Below are 21,232 nucleotides of genomic sequence, written 5' to 3'. Positions count from 1 at the left end.
AGGCAGGCGGGTATGGGGTCAGGACAGGCAAGGGTCAAAACCAGGTGGATGAGGAAAAAGAGAGACTGGAGAAAAATAGAAGCTGAGACAAAACACTGGTTGACTTGAACAAACAAGACAAACTGGCACAGACAGACAGAAAACACAGGTGTAAATACCCAGGGGATAAGTGGGTAATATGGGCAACACCTGGAGGGGGTGGAGACAAGCATAAGGACAGGTGAAACAGATCAGGGCGTGACAATTTTAACTGTACAGGTCGAGAGAAATTTGAGTAATTAAGGTGACAGACATTGACACATTCAATACCTGCTTGCACAATCTTGCCTGCATCTAGTTGATCTAGGGTGTAATTTTTTGTTGCAAATTAGAGTTTGTATTGGACACATTCAGGTATGTATATCCCCGTTTCGTTCAATTTGCTTCCATTTAAGAAACGTTTTTCAACAGAATCGGCAGAATGAATACACCCCTGATAACATGCAAACACAGTTCACTTTCATAGCAGCCACATGTAAACAGCACAATCCCTTTGATCATTGGATAATTCCTTCTCGCATCTATGTGCTCTCCTCCTCTCACCTTTTCCATTTGCCAAAAAACAGTTCCAAGCCAAACCTTCATATCATAACCACTAACTGCTACACACAGCCTACATCGTTGTCACCATATTAGCTAACATCAAGTCAACATAGTTCTACTAGCTAACGCATTAGTAAACCCACTACAATCATGCAGTACAATGTATAGTTAGCAAACAGTTTAGCATTTACACCGGCGGGCCCCAGTGGCAATAAATGTATAAAACCAAAAGCTTACCTTGACTTGGAAGAGTTCTGGTGTTGGATAACCATAGCTAGCTAGCTAACATAGCATCCATCTCTGTTTGAGCCAGGTGTTTGAGTAGGCTAAACTAGGTAGCTGCATTCATTTGGTAAGAAACTGAAAGTGAATAAAATATGAAATATAGCTAGCTCACTCTCTTTCTCTCTCTTGCTTATCCTTAATTTTTAATAAATTAGTTTGTTCAAAACTGTTCAACTATTGTCTTCTCTTTGAGCCAGCTACTCACCACATTTTATGCACTGCAGTGCTAGCTAGCTGTAGCTTATGCTTTCAGTGCTAGATTAATTCTCTGATCCTTTGATTGGGTGGACAACATGTTAGTTCATGCTGCAAGAGCTCTGATAGTTTGGAGGATGTCCTCCGGAAGTTGTCATCATTTCTGTGTACATCTATGGAAAGGGGTGAGAACCACGAGCCTCCTAGGTTTTGTGTTGAAGGAGGGAAACTAGCTGTGCTCCGGCTACACCATGGCGCTACCCTACAGAATGCTATTGAAACTACTGCAGACCTTCATTACAAAACAGTGCATTTTAATAGATGATTTGGTGACGTGAATATATTTAGTATAGTTTTATCTAAAAAATGACAACTTTTTAAAAATGTTTCACTATTTTTATGAAACTCACTTAGGAGGATGTTTCTCATCTTCCTCTGAGGAGGAGCCTCCACTGTTGTACCTGTTAGTCTTAACAGTGGGGAATCTAAACCAGGAGCCAGAAGGTAGGACCTGAAACTAATAGTGACCTGGAATTCACCACTTGTCTGCTGTACAGATCAGACATACTACTCTGCTGGACGTCTGTGATCTGACTGCCCACTTTCACTATTCTAGCTTGTTTTGTTTAATGGCTGGCCTTGTTACTGGCTGGCCTGTAAACCATTCAAATGCTAAACCATGTTCCACCTCATGCCAGTGAAAACCGTGGTCTAATGAACCAGGCCACCTACCAACGTGTTCACACTGGGTGGGCAGATGGGCTGAGGCTGGCTGAGTGGGCTGCAGGACCTGGTGCCTCCTGGTACGGTCCTTCTCTATACAGGACCTCCAGACCGGGACAGGGGCAGTAGCATGGAGCTGCAAGGGAGATTCCAGGGGAAGTTTGCCTGAAAACATCTCCAACAGAGCAGTGAGGCAGGATGGTGTGGGCAAACATGGAGCTTGAAGTGTATTCACGAGGTGGGGTTACAGCTGGAACTACAGCTAGTGAGTGCAGTGGGTGTGAAATAAGATGAGAAGGGTGCAGGCAGGCAATTAAGCAAACACCCTCATTCCCATAAACACTGGGCCATGAAGAGGGCCAGAGGCCATTACAATCTGCCCACAGGGGTAATAAGGCCGTGGGAGCAACACACTGAATCCTCTGTAGCATCACATATACCACAAGTAGAGACTGTAATGTAAACACATGATAAACACAATCTAGCAGATATGCACTCACACGCATAGATTAAAATGTCAAGTAAGCTATGGTTGCCCTTCCTTTGACCTGTGTGTTGTCATAACAACGACTGACTGATTCATACTGACCCGTTTTCATTTGATATTAATAGTTCAGATTATGCATGCAATCCTGATGCATCATTTATGGCGCGATTTTAAAACTCTACCATGAATGTGGCATCAGAATGTGTTTCATCATCAACTCTGTTGTTTTAGAAAGAGAAGTTGAAAGAGAAAATTCAATATTCATGTAGTTCGGTTCAGCGTCAATGTAAGATCAGATGAATGGAAGTTCCCTCAGATGAGCATCAAGCAGAAGTTTAAAGGAGCCCACTGTTCTCTATAAGGCCCACAACTATGTTGAATATGGCCACGGTCCATGCTTCGTAGCTATGTTCAACCATGCTTTCCATCTAATCCCACTAATACTTGGAGGACCTTCAACAGTCACCGAGGTCCATTTGCAGGCTCCAATCCTAGCCTTCAACAGTGTGCTGTAACTTTTAATCGACTTAACAAGGTCAATGGCGTGTAGATGTGAATGGCGTCAGGCTTCTAGTGCCAGGATGTGACCTCAGGCTAAAGTTATGACAGGAGGTTGACAGTGTGGGACCTGTTGTAATCACTGATGTCACGTGTGTAGAAATGTCACAGACACTCTTGATTGGCTACTTGCTACACAGCAGTGTATGATGGGGATGTTGAAATTAGGAGGACAGATAGACATACTTATTGGAATGTCTCAGTAAGGAGACTTAAATAGCTCTGTAGCAAACCAATACTGTAAGTCACAATATAATGCACGTAAAGTGCAGAAGTGAAAAGATAAACAGTAACCAGGTTTTCATACAACCTTTTTATGCGAGTAAAGAGTACATGTCGGAAAAACATTTTCACTACAGGCCTGATGGAAACAGCACATTTGCCGGTAAATGTTCCAATTGTCGACAAACAAAATACGCTAGACAAGGTGGGATCTTTATGTGTTTATATAATTAATTATGCAAGAAATGACGCAAATATTGATATAATAACCATCATAGCGAAGTAAACTTGGAGTCACGCGATGACATGTTATGTGGTCCTCCCTCGACGTCTCGAGATGCGATGGAAACCCATTTAATTTAACTGCAAAAGTATTTTTTTGCGTGCACTATTTCATCACTTTTATCCGCAACTAGTCAATTTGATGTGAATACATCTCTGGTGGGGCATTTTTTGAATATTTGCATAAAAATCTGTCGGCAATTGGATGGAAAGCTAGCCAGTAACCACGTCTCTGTCCACAGTTTTATGGGAGTAAAGACATACCGTATAAACAAAATCACGACAGCTGTCCTTGATCACGACAGCTGTGTGCGGACGGCACACAGCTGTACATTTCGATGAAACATGGTGAAGCCCCAAAATTGCTTACCCTGGAAGCCTGTGTTTCAGACATAAGGAAGTGGATGGTGACAAATGTTTTAACTCGGACAAAACAGAGATGCTAGTTCTAGGTCTCAAGAAACAAAGAGATCTGCTGTTGGATCTGACAATTAATTGGCCTTGATGGTTGTACAGTCGTCTCAAGTAAAACAGTGAAGGACCTCTGCATTACTCTCGACCCTGATGTCTCTTGACAAAAGATACAGTGCCTTCGGAAAGTACCGACTTGGCTCAACTTTTTTCACATTTTGTTACGCACAGCCTCATTCTAAAACATATAAAAAATAAATATCCCAATCTACACAATACCCCATAATGGCAAAGCAAAAACAGGTTGAGAAATTTTTGCTAATGTATTAAAAATAAAACACTGAAATATCACATTTACATAAGTATTCAGACCATTTACACAGAACTTTGTTGAAGCAGCTTTCGCAGCGATTACTGCCTTGAGCCTTCTTGGGTATGACGCTACAAGCTTGGCACACCTGTATTTGGGGAGTTTCTCCCATTTTTCTCTGCCGATCCTCTCAAGCTCTGTCACGTTGGATGGGGAGCGTTGCTGCACAGCTATTTTCAGGTCTCTCCAGAGATGTTCGATCGGGTTCAAGTCCGGGCTCTGGCTGGGTCACTCAAGGACATTCAGAGACTTGTTCTGAAGCCAATTCTGTATTGTCTTGGCTGTGTGCTTAGGGTGTTGTCCTGTTGGAAGGTGCACATTTGCCCCAGTCTGAGGTCCTGAGTGCTCCTGAGCAGGTTTTCATCAAGGATCTCTCTGTACTTTACTACGTTCATCTTTCCCTTGATCCTAACTAGTCTCCCAGTCCCTGCAGATGAAAAACATCCCCATCACCATGCTTCACCGTAGGGATGGTGCTAGGTTTCCTCCAGATATGATGCTTGGCATTCAGGCCACAGAGTTCAATCTTGCTTTCATGTGCCTTTTGGCAAACTCCAAGTGGGCTGTCATGTGCCTTTTACTGAGCAGTGGCTTCCGTCTCGCCACTCTACCATAAAGGCCTGATTGGTGGAGTGATACAGAGATGGTTGTACTTCTGGAAGGTTCTCCCATCTCCACAGACTGCTCAGTTTGGCCGGGACTGTTCCAAACATCTTACATTTAAGAATGATGGAGGATGCTGTGTTCTTGAGGACCTTCAATGCTGCAGAATTTGGTACCCTTCCCCAGATTTGTGCCTCGACACAATCTTGTCTCTGAGTTGTACGAATATTTACTTCAACCTCATGGCTTGGTTTTTGCTCTGACATGCACTGTCAACTGGGACCTTATATAGACAGGTGTGTGCCTTTCCAAATAATGTCCAATCAATTGAATTTACCACAGGTGGACTCCAATCAAGTTGTAGAAACATCTCAAGGATGATCAATGGAAACAGGATGCACCTGAGCTCAATTTCGAGTCTCATAGCAAAGGAGCTGAATACTTATGTAAATAAGGTATTTCTGTTGATAAATCAGAAAATATTTATGAAAACCTGTGTGTAGATTGCTGAGGATTTTTTTTTATTCAACTCATTTTAGAGTAAGGCTGCAACATAACACAATTCGGAAAATGTCAAGGGGTCTTTCTGAAGGCACTGTGTCAAGAATGTTTCAAGGGAAGCTTTTGTCCATCTTCATAAAAATCTGAAACATTTTGTAAAAAAATTATGCAGAAAAGCTAATCCATGCTTTTGTCACTTATTGATTAGACTACTGCAATGCAATACTCTCCGACTATATGGATAAAGCACTAAATAAACTTCAGTTAGTGCTAAATACGGCTGCTAGAATCTTGACTAGAACCCCAAAAATGTTTAATATTACTTCAGTGCTAGCCTTTCTGGCTTCCTGTTAAGGCTATGGCTGATTTCAAGGTTTTACTGTTAATCTACAAAGCATTACATGGACTTGCTCCTACCATCTTTTCGATTTGGTCCTGCCTTACATACCTACACGTACGCTATGGTCACACGACGCAGGCCTCTTCATTGTCCCTAGAATTTATAAGAAAACAGCTGGAGGCACTGCCATCTCCTATAAAGCTCCATTTTTATGGAACGGTCTGCCTACCCCGTGAGAGATGCAGACTCAGTCTCGAACTTTAAGTCTCTACAGAAGACTCATCGCTTCAGTAGGTCCTATGATTGAGTGTAGTCTGTTTCAGGGGTGCAGTGGAGTGACGAACTGCCCTTGCTGTCTCTGCCTGGTTCCCCTCTCTGCACTGGGATTCTCTGCCTCTTAACCTATTACGGGAGCTCAGTCACTGGCTTACTAGTGCTCTTCCGTGCCGTTTCTAGGAGGGGTGCGTCACGTCGTGCCAGGCTTTTTCCGCTATACTTGACTTGAGTGGGTTGAGGCACTGACGTGATTTGCGCTCCCTCGGGCTTGGGCGGTGGAGGAGATTGTAGTGGGCTGTACTCAGCCTTGCCTCAGTGTAGTAAGTTGGTGGTCTGTTGATATCTGTCTAGTGGTGTGGGGGCTGTGCCTTGGCAAAGTGGGTGGGGTTATATCCTGCCTGGTTGGCTCTATGCTGCAATACTCTATGTGCCGTGGGCCTAGGGTCAGTCTGTCCAATCTGTTGAAATTCTTCTGTCTTATCTGGTGTCCTGTGTGATCTTAAGTATGCTCCCTCTAATTTTCCCATCTCTCTTTCTCGCTCTCGCTCTCCCCTTGCGGAGTACCTGAGCCCAGGACCATGCCTCAGGACTACCTGTCCTGATTACTCCTGGCTTTCCCAACCCCAGTCCACCTGGTTGTGCTGTTGATCCAGTTTCAACTGTTCTGCCTGCAACTCTCTCTCTCTCTCTCTCTCTCTCTCTCTCTCTCTCTCTCTCTCTCTCTCTCTCTCTCTCTCTCTCTCTCTCTCTCTATCCCTCCCTCCCTCCCTCCCTCCCTCCCTCCCTCCCTACCGCATCTGCTGTCTTGACCTCTGAATGCTCAGTTATGAAAAGCCAACTGACATTTACTCCTGAGGTGCTAACCTGTTGCAACCACTGTGATTATTATTTGACCCTGCTGGTCATCTATGAACATCTTGGAGAACGATCGGGCCTTAATGGCCATGTACTCTTATAATCTCCACCCGGCACAGCCAGAAGAGCCTGGTTCCTCTCTAGGTTTCTTCCTATGTTCCTGCCTTTCTAGGGATGTTTTCCTAGCCACCATGCTTCTACATCTGCGTTGCTTGCTGTTTGGGGTTTTAGGCTGTGTTTCTGTATAAGAACTTTATAAATAAATTTGATTTGATGTAGACTAGCCTATCCACACAGCCTACCAGCACTGTATCTGTGAGCTGTAGTCTAGAGCGCACACGCACAACTATCGGTAGTTGAAAATGCCATGGAAACGCATGAAACTTTCGAGTATATGAATACTTTAGCAAAAAATACATTTGTGTGCACAATGTCATCACGCCCTGTCTTTATGCAGATTTGAGAATATTTGCATGAAAATCTGTCGCCAAATGGATGGAAACCTAGCTAGTGCTAGACATTATTTGATTACTCAACATAGGGAGGAGCTGGCTCAAAACTCAAAGGCCTGCACAGTAATTATCTACTTACATTGCTAAATGTGTGTGTAGAATAACTAGTGTAGGATCCCATGTGATAGCATGGATGTGATGTGTGTGCTGAGTGGAAGATGTCTCTGTGAGATGTGTCCTGACAAATGAAAAGGTCAGTTTCTCTCATTATCTGTTCTATCTGTGCAGATCAGTTCACTGTGAAGCTCAGGCCTGTGTAACTGTGATCATGCAGGACCCGGACCTAGTTTTAGTTGTCCATTATGGTCCAGGTCAAAGCCACTACATGGTACATACTGTATCCTTCATAGTGTTTCCTACTGTAGCCTATGTCACAGGAAAACCTTAAAGTGATTAACATGCTCTGTCAAACGCCCCAAACCCTTGTTTCCCTCTCTCCCAAAACACCATGATCCGAGAGAAGGAGAGAGAGATGAAGAGAAGGAGATAGAAAAGGAGCCTGTAGGACCATGTTTTATTTGTCTGCTTATCCCTCCCTGTGCTGAAATGTCACCAGGCTCTTAGGGCACTAAGAGATTAATGGAGAGCCAGGTATTTGAGGCTCTCTGTGCCTTCATCTGCTCAAGGGTTCTTCTACACAGAGCTCTAGTTATCAGGTGTTGTAATATTCTCTGATGTTGGACTCAAGGTGGGGAGTTTAGAATGGTTTCACCGTGAAATGACCATGAATTCACAGTGAATGAAATGTGTCATCTAGAGTCTAGAGACTGTTAGCTGGCGTTGTTGGATTTCGCAGGAATTTTGGGGAATTTACTTGGAATGCCCAACAGACTACAAAGACCACCGCGAAGTCCCACAAGTCTAAGAAGCTGTATTAAAAATAAAAAGCGGAAACCATGGCAGCATAATTGACTTTAGGATTATTAGGGAGACAATTAGAAAGTTTAGTTGTCCATGAATTTAAAAAAAAAAACATTTTACTCCAGCTTGCTGGCAAACATTGTGAAAGAATGCAGAATTACTCAGACAAAGGACACATCCAAGTTTGTGGTCTTCATTCCTTCACTGAATTTTTTATAATTATTTTTTTTCACCTTTATTTAACCAGGTAGGCAAGTTGAGAACAAGTTCTCATTTACAATTGCGACCTGGCCAAGATAAAGCAAAGCAGTTCGACACAAACAACAACACAGAGTTACACATGGAGTAAAACAAACATACAGTCAATAATACAGTATAAATAAGTCTATATACGATGTGAGCAAATGAGGTGAGATAAGGGAGGTAAAGGCAAAAAAAGGCCATGGTGGCAAAGTAAATACAATATAGCAAGTAAAACACTGGAATGGTAGATTTGTAGTGGAAGAATGTGCAAAGTAGAAATACAAATAATGGGGTGCAAAGGAGCAAAATAAATTAAATAAATACTGTAGGGAAAGAGGTAGTTGTTTGGGCAAAATTATAGGTGGGCTATGTACAGGTGCAGTAATCTGTGAGCTGCTCTGACAGTTGGTGCTTAAAGCTAGTGAGGGAGATAAGTGTTTCCAGCTTCAGAGATTTTTGTAGTTCGTTCCAGTCATTGGCAGCAGAGAACTGGAAGGAGAGGCGGCCAAAGAAAGAATTGGTTTTGGGGGTGACCAGAGAGATATACCTGCTGGAGCGAGTGCTACAGGTGGGGTGATATATGGGGATGAGGTATTTGGGTGGGCTATTTACAGATGGGCTATGTACAGGTGCAATGATCGGTAAGCTGTTCTGACAGCTGATGCTTAAAGTTAGAGAGGGAGATATAGGTATTCAGCTTCAGTGATTTTTGCTATTTGTTCCAGTCATTGGCAGCAGAGGACTGGAAGGAAATGCGACCAAAGGAGAAGTTGGCTTTGGGGGTGACCAGTGAAATATACCTGCTGGAGCACATGCTATGGGTGGGTGCTGCTATGGTGACCAGCGAGCTGAGATAAGGGGGGACTTTACCTAGCAGGGTCTTGTAGATGACATGGAGCCAGTGGGTTTGGCGACGAGTATTAAGCGAGGGCCAGCCAGGTAGTATATGGGGCTTTGGTGACAAAACGGATTGCACTGTGATAGACTGCATCCAATTTGTTGAGTAGGGTATTGGAGGCTATTTTGTAAATGACATCGCCAAAGTCGAGGATTGGTAGGATGGTCAGTTTTACAAGGGTATGTTTGGCAGCATGAGTGAAGGATGCTTTGTTGCGAAATAGGAAGCCAATTCTAGATTTAACTTTGGATTGGAGATGTTTGATATGGGTCTGGAAGGAGAGTTTACAGTCTAACCAGACACCTAAGTATTTGTAGTTGTCCACGTATTCTAAGTCAGAGCCGTCCAGAGTAGTGATGTTGGACAGGCGGGTAGGTGCAGGTAGGGATCGGTTGAAGAGCGTGCATTTAGTTTTACTTGTATTTAAGAGCAATTGGAGGCCACGGAAGGAGAGTTGTATGGCATTGAAGCTTGCCTGGAGGGTTGTTAACACAGTGTCCAAAGAAGGGCCGGAAGTATACAGAATGGTGTCGTCTGCGTAGAGGTGGATCAGAGACTCACCAGCAGCAAGAGCGACCTCATTGATGTATACAGAGAAGAGAGTCGGTCCAAGAATTGAACCCTGTGGCACCCCCATAGAGACTGCCAGAGGTCCGGACAGCAGACCCTCCGATTTGACACACTGAACTCTATCAGAGAAGTAGTTGGTGAACCAGGCGAGGCAATCATTTGAGAAACCAAGGCTGTTGAGTCTGCAGATGAGGATGTGGTGATTGACAGAGTCGAAAGCCTTGGCCAGATCAATGAATACAGCTGCACAGTAATGTTTCTTATCGATGGCGGTTAAGATATCGTTTAGGACCTTGAGCGTGGCTGAGGTGCACCCATGACCAGCTCTGAAACCAGATTGCATAGCAGAGAAGGTATGGTGAGATTCGAAATGGTCGGTAATCTGTTTGTTGACTTGGCTTTCGAAGACCTTAGAAAGGCATGGTAGGATAGATATAGGTCTGTAGCAGTTTGGGTCAAGAGTGTCCCCCCCTTTGAAGAGGGGGATGACCGCAGCTGCTTTCCAATCTTTGGGAATCTCAGACGACACGAAAGAGAGGTTGAACAGGCTAGTAATAGGGGTGGGAACAATTTCGGCAGATAATTTTAGAAAGAAAGGGTCCAGATTGTCTAGCCCGGCTGATTTGTAGGGGTCCAGATTTTGCAGCTCTTTCAGAACATCAGCTGAATGGATTTGGGAGAAGGAGAAATGGGTAAGGCTTGGGCGAGTTGCTGTTGGGGGTGCAGTGCTGTTGACAGGGGTAGGAGTAGCCAGGTGGAAAGCATGGCCAGCAGTAGAAAAATGCTTATTGAAATTTTCAATTATGGTGGATTTATCAGTGGTGACAGTGTTTCCTATCTTCAGTGCAGTGGGCAGCTGGGAGGAGGTGTTCTTATTCTCCATGGACTTTACAGTGTCCCAGAACTTTTTTGAGTTAGTGTTGCAAGAAGCAAATTTCTGCTTGAAAAAGCTAGCCTTGGCTTTTCTAACTGCCTGTGTATAATGGTTTCTAGCTTCCCTGAACAGCTGCATATCACGGGGGCTGTTCGATGCTAATGCAGAACGCCATAGGATGTTTTTGTGTTGGTTAAGGGCAGTCAGGTCTGGGGAGAACCAAGGGCTATATCTGTTCCTGGTTCTAAATTTCTTGAATGGGGCATGTTTATTTAAGATGGTTAGGAAGGCATTTTTAAAAAATATCCAGGCATCCTCTACTGATGGGATGAGGTCAATATCCTTCCAGGATACCCCGGCCAGGTCGATTAGAAAGGCCTGCTCGCTGAAGTGTTTCAGGGAGCGTTTTACAGTGATGAGAGGAGGTCGTTTGACCGCTGACCCGTTACGGATGCAGGCAATGAGGCAGTGATCGCTGAGATCTTGGTTGAAGACAGCAGAGGTGTATTTAGAGGGCAAGTTGGTTAGGATGATATCTATGAGGGTGCCCGTGTTTAAGGCTTTGGGGAGGTACCTGGTAGGTTCATTGATAATTTGTGTGAGATTGAGGGCATCAAGTTTAGTTTGTAGGATGGCTGGGGTGTTAAGCATGTTCCAGTTTAGGTCGCCTAGCAGCACGAGCTCTGAAGATAGATGGGGGGCAATCAGTTCACATATGGTGTCCAGAGCACAGCTGGGGCAGAGGGTGGTCTATAGCAGGCGGCAACGGTGAGAGACTTGTTTTTAGAGAGGTGGATTTTTAAAAGTAGAAGTTCAAATTGTTTGGGTACAGACCTGGATAGTAGGACAGAACTCTGCAGGCTATCTTTGCAGTAGATTGCAACACCGCCCCCTTTGGCAGTTCTATCTTGTCTGAAAATGTTGTAGTTTGGAATTAAAATGTCTGAATATTTGGTGGTCTTCCTAAGCCAGGATTCAGACACAGCTAGAACATCCGGGTTGGCAGAGTGTGTTAAAGCAGTGAATAGAACAAACTTAGGGAGGAGGCTTCTAATGTTAACATGCATGAAACCAAGGCTATTACGGTTACAGAAGTCGTCAAAAGAGAGCGCCTGGGAAATAGGAGTGGAGCTAGGCACTGCAGGGCCTGGATTCACCTCTACATCGCCAGAGGAACATAGGAGGAGTAAAATAAGGGTGCGGCTAAAAGCAATAAGAATTGGTCGTCTAGAACGTCTGGAACAGAGAGTAAAAGGAGGTTTCTGGGGGCGATAAAATAGCATCAAGGTATAATGTACAGACAAAGGTAAGGTAGGATGTGAATACAGTGGAGGTAAACCTAGGTATTGAGTGATGAAGAGAGAGATATTGTCTCTAGAAACATCATTGAAACCAGGAGATGTCATTGCATGTGTGGGTGGTGGAACTAATAGGTTGGATAAGGTATAGTGAGCAGGACTAGAGGCTCTACAGTGAAATAAGCCAATAAACACTAACCAGAACAGCAATGGACAAGACATATTGACATTAAGGAGAGGCATGCTTAGTCGAGTGATCAAAAGGGTCCAGTGAGTGGAGAGGTTGGTTGAGGGTCACGGCGATTTAGACAGCTAGCCAGTCCATCGGTAGCAAGCTAGCATAGGATGGAGTCTGTTGTTAGCCACCTCTTGCGTTCGGTCAGTAGATTAGTGGGGTTCCATGTGGTAGAGGGGATTAATCCAAATCACACAACAACAACAAAAATAAGAACAATAGATATAGTTATAGAGGCCCGAGAAGAAAACATAATAATAAAAATAAATAAATTGTCCGATTGTCTATTCAGATAGCAGCCGGTAAGACAGCTAACGGTTAGCGGGCCGCAGATGGGCGTTCAGGTAACGTCGCGACGGAGGAGCCAGCCGGATCTCCTTCAGGTAGATCGGCAGTCCAGTTGTGAAGGCCCGGTGGGGCTCCGCGTAGGCAGTAAAACGGGTCCGGATAGGTGACTGCAGCCCAGGAGTGAATGATGGAACTCAGGAGTGATTGACGGAGCTGGCTAGCACCGGAACAATCGATGTTTGCTCCGGAATCGACGAAAGCCGACTGTCACACGGATAGCAGCTAGCTAGCTGTGAGATCCGGGTATGAATATCCAGAGAGCAGTTGAAATCCAGGGACATGGAGAGAAAAATTGGTCCGGTATGTTCCGCTCCGAGCCGCGCTGCGCTGTACAAAACTGGCGATAGATTTTCGATAGATTTTCGAGCTAAAGGATAGCTGATGACCACAAACTGTGGTTAGCTGAATACTAACGATTTGCCAGTAAAGAAGCTAACTAGCTTCTGATTAGCTTCTGGATTCGCTTCTGGGCTAGCTCCTGGCTAGCTTCTGGCTAGTTTCTGGCTAGCTTCTTGGAGTTTCTGGCTAGCTTCTTGGAGGATTACAGATCTGAGGTAAATAATACTTTTTTATAAATATAAATTGGTGAGGCTGGTTGCAGGAGAGTGTTTAGAAGATGAGTTGATGGAAAATAAAAATAAAATGTATGTGAAAAAAGTTGTAAATATATATATATACAGGACACGACAAGACGAGGACAAAAGACGTCTGAACTGCTATGCGATCTTGGAGAGGTGTGGTGATTAACAAAGTCAAAAGCTTTGGCCAGATCAATGAATACGGCTGCACAGTAATGTTTCTTATCGATGGCGGTTAAGATATCGTTTAGGACCTTGAGCGTGGCTGAGGTGCACCCATGACCACCTCTGAAACCAGATTGCATAGCAGAGAAGGTATGGTGAGATTCGAAATGGTCGGTAAGGGTAGGATAGATATAGGTCTGTAGCAGTTTGGGTCAAGAGTGTGAGAACCTGCTCTGTATTGCAGAGTTGACTCTGTCTGTCTAATGGTCTGTTACAAATTGCAGTCTTGTTAAACGTCTTGTTAATGGTGTTGATGCGGTGCTGATATTAGGCTGAGATTTGATTTGTATTCACTGGGAAATTATTTCCATAAGGGCATCCTCTAAATGACAGTGTAATGTGTGTTGCGATTGAAGTGGTCCCTGGGGATTGGCCATGCAACACAACACACACACATTCATCTACAGAAAGAAACACACATACATGTACCACTCTCACAGGCATGCATGTACCCTCACACCCAGTGCTCCCACAGGCACCTGTCTGTGCCTCAAAAATGTGCCATGAATAGATGAGAGGCCTCCTCTCCAAACACAAGCTGTCAGACACAGAGATGGGTAAATATCACACTGCCAATCACTGGTTGCCATGGATACCATTCTCATCTCTGTCTCCCTCCCTCTCTCTCTGCAGGTTTCAGGATGACAGGGGCTATGTGTTGTACCCCCAGATAGGGGATCGTCTAGATCTCATCTGCCCAGCCTCCAACCCCCAAGGCCCCCGCTCCCCCAGTGAGTATGAGTACTACAAGCTGTACCTGGTGTCCACACGCGAGCAGGCTGACCGCTGTGAGGTGATGGGCGCGCCAAACCTGCTGCTCACCTGTGACAAGCCCAACAGTGACATGCGCTTCACCATCAAGTTCCAGGAGTTCTCCCCCAACCTGTGGGGACATGAGTTCAAGACCCTGCAGGACTACTACATCATAGGTGAGGGGATGTGTGTGTGTGTGTGTGTGTGCATGTGAGAGAGAGGATGGGATGTATGTGTGTGTGCGTGTGTGAAAAGGCACACGTTTTAGAAATGTCTGGTATGCACAATGGAAGAACTATCATTACAGAACACCATGGAAACACTATAATTACAGAACAACATGGAAGCACAATCATTTCAGAACACCATGGAAATGCTATCGTTACAGAACATCATGGAAACGATATCGTTACTGAACACCACGGAACACTAGCATTACAGAAAACCATGGAAACACTATTGTTATGAACACCATGGAAACGCTATCGTTACACAACACAATGGAAATAGTATTGTTACAGAACACCATGGAAACATTATCGTTACAGAACATCTTGGAAACACTTTCTTACAGAAGACAATGGAAACACTATCGTTACAGAACCCCATGGAAACACTATCGTTACAGCACAAAATGGAAACACTATTGTTACAGAACACCATGGAAACATTATCGTTACAGAACACCATGGAAACTCTATTGTTACTAATCACTATGGAAACACTATCGTTAAAGAACACCATGGAAATATTATCGTTACAGAACACCATGGAAACACTATCGTTATCGAACACAATGGAAACACTGTCATTACAGAACACAATGGAAACACTATCTTTACACAACACCTTGGAAACACTATCGTTACAGAACATAATGGAAACACTGTCATTACAGAACATAATGGAAACATTATTGTTACAGAACACCATGGAAACACTATCGTTACAGAACACCATGGAAACATATTGTTACAGAACACAATGGAAACAATATTGTTACAGAACACCATGGAAACATTATTGTTACAGAACACCATGAAAACTCTATTGTTATTAATCACTATGGAAACACGATCGTTACAGAACACAATGGAAAAACTATCATTACAGAACACCATGGAAACACTATCATTACAGAACACCATGAAAACACTATGGTTACAGAACACCATGGAAATGCTATCATCTCAGAACACCATGGAAGAGCTATCGTTACAGAACACCATGGAAACACTATCGTTACAGAACACCATGTAAACACTATCGTTACAGAACATCATGGAAACACTGTCATTACAGAACATAATGGAAACATTATTGTTACAGAACACCATGGAAACACTATCATTGCAGAACACCATGGAAAAACTATAATTACAGAACACCATGGAAACACTATCATTACAGAACACCATGGAAACACTATCTTTACAGAACACCTTGGAAACACTGTCGTTACAGAACACAATGGAAACACTATCATTACAGAACACAATGGAAACGCTATCATTACAGAACATAATGGAAACAAATTGTTACAGAACACAATGCAAACACTATTGTTACAGAACACCATGGAAACATTATTGTTACAGAACACCATGAAAACTCTATTGTTATTAATCACTATGGAAACACGATCGTTACAGAACACAATGGAAAAACTATCATTACAGAACACCATGGAAACACTATCTGTCACGTTCTGACCATCGTTCGTGTGTGTTTTCCTTGTTTTAGTGTTGGTCAGGACGTGAGCTGGGTGGGCATTCTATGTTGGATGTCTTGTTTGTCTATTTCTATGTCTGGCCTGATATGGTTCTCAATCAGAGGCAGGTGTTAGTCATTGTCTCTGATTGGGAACCATATTTAGGTAGCCTGGGTTTCACTGTGTGTTCGTGGGTGATTGTCCTTAGTGTCTTGATGTCCTTGTTCTGTGTGTATGTGCACCAGTATTAGGCTGTTTCGGTTTTCGTTACGTTTATTGTTTTGTAATGTTTGTATCGATTCGTGTTTTACGTTAGTTTAAATAAACATGGATCGCAATCTACACGCCGCATTTTGGTCCGACTCTCCTTCACATACAGAAAACTGTTACAGAATCACCCACCACAACAGGACCAAGCGGCGTGGTAATGGGCAACAGCAGCGAAAGGAGGAAAGGACATGAGAGGACGTTATGGACAGCAGGAGTATGGACTATACTACTTGGGAGGAGATAGACAGGTGGGCGGTCGACCCAGGGAGAGTGCCGGAGCCCACCTGGGATTCGATGGAGCAGTGCGCGGAAGGTTATCGGAGAATGGAGTTGGCGAAGCAAGCACGGCGGCGCGGACGGAAACCAGAGAGTCAGCCCCAAAAATGTATTGGGGGGGGGGGGCTAACAGGGAGTATGGCTACGCCAGGTAGCAGACCTGAGCCAACTCCCCCTGTTTATCGTGGGGAGCCAAGGAGGAGACCAGAACCAGAACCGGTGTTGGAGATGAGCGAAGCAGAGACAGAGTTAATGGGGAAATTGGAGGAGAGAGTAATGAGGGAGTTGCTGTGTTGGTGTTTTAAACATGGAATTCGCCCGACGGAGCGTGTCGGGGATTTGATGGCACCTGGGTCAGCGCTCCATACTCGTCCTGAGGTGCGTGTTAGTCGGCTGGTGAAGATGGTGCCAGTCTCACGCACCAGGCCTCCTGTGCACCTCCCTAGCCTTGCACGTCCTGTGCCAGCACCGCTCTCAAGATCTCCAGTACGCCTTCACGGTCTAGCCCATCCTGTGCCACCTCCACACCCCAGCCCTCCGGTAGCAGCTCCCCGCACCAGGCTTCCTGTGCGTGTCCCCGGCCCAGTACCACCAGTGCCAGCACCACGCATCAGGCCTACAGTGCGCCTCGCCTCTCCAGCGCTGCCGGAGCCTCCCGCCTATCTAGCGCTGTCAGAGCCTTCCTCCTCTACAGCGATGCCAGAGTCTCCCGCCTGTTCAGCGCAGTTAGAGCCTTTCTCCTCTCCAGCGCTGCCGGAGTCTCCCGCTTGTTTAGCGCTTCCAGATCCTTCCGCCTCTACAGCGCTGCCGGAGTCTCCCGCCTGTTCAGAACTGCCAGTCTGCAAGGAGCTGCCAGTCTGCATGGAGCTGCCAGTCTGCATGGAGCTGCCAGTCTGCATGGAGCTGCCAGTCTGCAAGGAGCTGCCAGTCTGCAAGGAGCCACCAGAGCTGCCAGTCTGCAGGATGCCGCCAGAGCTGCCAGTCTGCATGGAGCCGCCAGAGCTGCCAGTCTGCATGGAGCCGCCAGAGCTGCCAGTCTGCATGGAGCCGCCAGAGCTGCCAGTCTGCATGGAGCCGCCAGGGCCGCCAGTCAGCATGGAGCCGCCAGGGCCGCCAGTCAGCATGGAGCAGCCAGGGCCGCCAGTCAGCATGGAGCAGCCAGGGCCGCCAGTCAGCATGGAGCAGCCAGGGCCGCCAGTCAGCATGGAGCAGCCAGGGCCGCCAGTCAGCATGGAGCAGCCAGGGCCGCCAGTCAGCATGGAGCAGCCAGAGCCGCCAGTCAGCATGGAGCAGCCAGAGTCGCCAGTCAGCATGGAGCAGCCAGTCGGCATGGAGCAGCCAGAGCAGCCATTCAGCATGGAGCAGCCAGAGCTGCCAGTCAGCATGGAGCAGCCAGTCAGCATGGAGCAGCCAGAACTGCCAGTCAGCCAGACTCTTCCAGATCTGCCAGTCAGCCAGACTCTTCCAGATCTGCCAGTCAGCCAGACTCTTCCAGATCTGCCAGTCAACCAGACTCTTCCAGATCTGCCAGTCAACCAGACTCTTCCAGATCTGCCAGAACTGCCAGCCAGCCAGGATCTTCCAGATCCGCCAGTCAGCCAGGATCCGCCAGTCAGCCGGGATCTGCCAGAGCCAACTACCTGCCTGGGCTTCCTCTCAGTGTTGAGCTTCCTCTCAGTGCTGAGCTTCCTCTCAGTGCTGAGCTTCCTCTCAGTCCCGAGCTACCCCTCAGTCCCGAGCTACCCCTCAGTCCCGAGCTACCCCTCAGTCCCGAGCTACCCCTCAGTCCCGAGCTACCCCTGTCCCGAGCTGTCCCTCTGTCCCGAGCTGCCATTAAGGAGGGTCGCCTATCTAGGGACGCTAAGGAGGTGGACTAAGACTATTATGGAGTGGGGTCCATGTCCAGCGCCAGAGCCGCCACTGCGGACAGATGCCCACCCACACCCTCCCCTATAGGTTTAGGTTGTGCGTCCGGAGTCCGCACCTTGGAGGGGGGGTACTGTCACGTTCTGACCATCGTTCGTGTGTGTTTTCCTTGTTTTAGTGTTGGTCAGGACGTGAGCTGGGTGGGCATTCTATGTTGGATGTCTTGTTTGTCTATTTCTATGTCTGGCCTGATATGGTTCTCAATCAGAGGCAGGTGTTAGTCATTGTCTCTGATTGGGAACCATATTTAGGTAGCCTGGGTTTCACTGTGTGTTCATGGGTGATTGTCCTTAGTGTCTTGATGTCCTTGTTCTGTGTGTATGTGCACCAGTATTAGGCTGTTTCGGTTTTCGTTACGTTTATTGTTTTGTAGTGTTTGTATCGATTCGTGTTTTACGTTAGTTTAAATAAACATGGTTCGCAATCTACACGCCGCATTTTGGTCCGACTCTCCTTCACATACAGAAAACCGTTACACTATCATTACAGAACATCATGGAAAAACAATCATTACAGAACCCCATGGAAACACTATAGTTACAGAACACCATGAAAGAGCTATCATTACAGAACACCATGGAAGAGCTATCGTTACAGAACACCATGGAAGAGCTATCGTTACAGAACACCATGGAAACACTACCGATACAAAACACCATGGAAACACTGTTGTTACAGAACATCATGGAAACGCTATCGTTACAGAACACCATGGAAACACTACCGATACAAAACACCATGGAAACACTATCGTTACAGAACACCATTGAAACACTATGGTTAAAGAACACCATGGAAACACTATCGTTACAGAACACCATGGAAACGCTATCGTTACAGAACACCATGGAAACACTATGGTTACAGAACACCATGGAAGAGCTATCGTTACAGAACACCATTGAAACACTATGGTTACAGAATACCATGGAAACACTGGTTACAGAACACCATGGAAGAGCTATCATTACAGAACACCATGGAAACACAATCGTTACAGAACGCCATGGAAACACTATCGTTACAGAACACCATGGAAACGCTATCGTTACAGAACACAATGGAAACATTATTGTTACAGAACAGCATGGAAACATTGTTGGTACAGAACACCATGGAAACGCTATCTATTGTTATTAATCACTATGGAAACACTATCGTTACAGAACACAATGGAAAAACTATCATTACAGAACACCATGGAAATACAATCATTACAGTACACCATGGAAAAACTATAATTACAGAACACCATGGAAACACTATCATTACAGACCACCATGGAAACACTATCGTTACAGAACACCATGTAAAGGCTAACGTTACAGAACATCATGGAAAAACTATTATTACAGAACACCATGGAAACAATATAATTACAGAACACCATGGAAACACTATCATTACAGAACACCATGGAAACACTATAGTTACAGAACACCATGGAAGAGCTATCATTACAGAACACCATGGAAACACTATGGTTACAGAACACCATGGAAATGCTATCATTTCAGAACACCATGGAAGAGCTATTGTTACAGAACACCATGGAAACACTACCGATACAAAACACCATGGAAACACTATTGTTACAGAACACAATGGAAACACTATGGTTACAGAACGCCATGGAAACACTATGGTTACAGAACACCATGGAAGAGCTATCATTACATAACACCATGGAAACACAATCATGACAGAACACCATGGAAACACTATCTTTACAGAACAGCCTGGAAAAACTCTAGTTTTCAAAACACAATGGAATCGCTTTCGTTACAGAACACAATGGAAACATTATGGTTACAGAACACCATGGAAACACTATGGTTACAGAACACCATGGAAGAGCTATCATTACAGAACACCATGGAAACACTATCATTACAGAACACCATGTAAACGCTATCGTTACAGAACATCATGGAAACGCTATCATTACAGAACATCATGGAAACACTTTGGGTACATAACACCATGGAAACACTACCGATACAAAACACCCTGGAAATGCTATCGTTACAGAACACCATAAAAACACTATCGTTACAGGACACCATGGAAACACTACCGATACAAAACACCATGGAAACACTACCGATACAAAACACCATGGAAACGCTTTCATTACAGAACACCATGGAAACACTACCGATACAAAACACAATGGAAACACTATCGTTACAGAACACCATGGAAACACTATGGTTACAGAACACCAAGAAACACTATGGTTACAGAACACCATGGAAGAGCTATCATTATATAACACCATGGAAACACAATCGTTACAGAACACCATGGAAACACTATCTTTACAGAACACCTTGGAAAAACTATCGTTACAGAACACAATGGAAACGCTATCATTACAGAACACAATGGAAACATTATTGTTGCAGAACACCATGGAAACATTATTGGTACAGAACACCATGGAAACTCTATTGTTATTAATCACTATGGAAACACTATCGTTACAGAACACCATGGAAACACTATCATTACAGAACACCATGGAAACACTATCATTACAGAACACCATGGAAACACTATCATTGCAGAACACCATGGAAACACTATTGTTACAGAACACAATGGAAATGCTATCGTTACAGAACATCATGGAAACGCTATCATTACAGAACATCATGGAAACGCTTTCGTTACAGAACACCATGGAAGAGCTATCATTACAGAACACCATGGAAACACTACCGATACAAAACACCATGGAAACACTATCGTTACAGAACATCATGGAAACGCTATCGTTACAGAACACCATGGAAACACTATCATTACAGAACACCATGGAAACACTATCATTACAGAACACCATGGAAACACTATTGTTACAGAACACAATGGAAATGCTATCGTTACAGAACATCATGGAAACGCTATCATTACAGAACATCATGAAAACGCTTTCGTTACAGAACACCATGGAAGAGC

The 21,232-nt window shown here is 44.9% G+C and overlaps 1 protein-coding gene across 1 annotated transcript in view; it reads left to right on the top strand.

The window, feature by feature from the left end:
- LOC110509926 (ephrin-B2) overlaps positions 1–21,232 on the top strand; it is a 77,325-nt gene that overhangs the window by 24,947 nt on the left and 31,146 nt on the right. The window contains exon 2 of the mRNA XM_021591146.3: positions 13,966–14,261. Coding sequence (XP_021446821.3) covers positions 13,966–14,261 — 296 coding nt within the window. The remainder of the gene's footprint in view (positions 1–13,965; positions 14,262–21,232) is intronic.

This window comes from Oncorhynchus mykiss, chromosome 29, assembly GCF_057628025.1.
Source record: "Oncorhynchus mykiss isolate SJ-2025 chromosome 29, ASM5762802v1, whole genome shotgun sequence".
NCBI lineage: Eukaryota > Metazoa > Chordata > Actinopteri > Salmoniformes > Salmonidae > Oncorhynchus > Oncorhynchus mykiss.
Note: the sequence above shows the minus strand (reverse complement) of the source record. Positions and strands in the feature narration are given on the sequence as shown.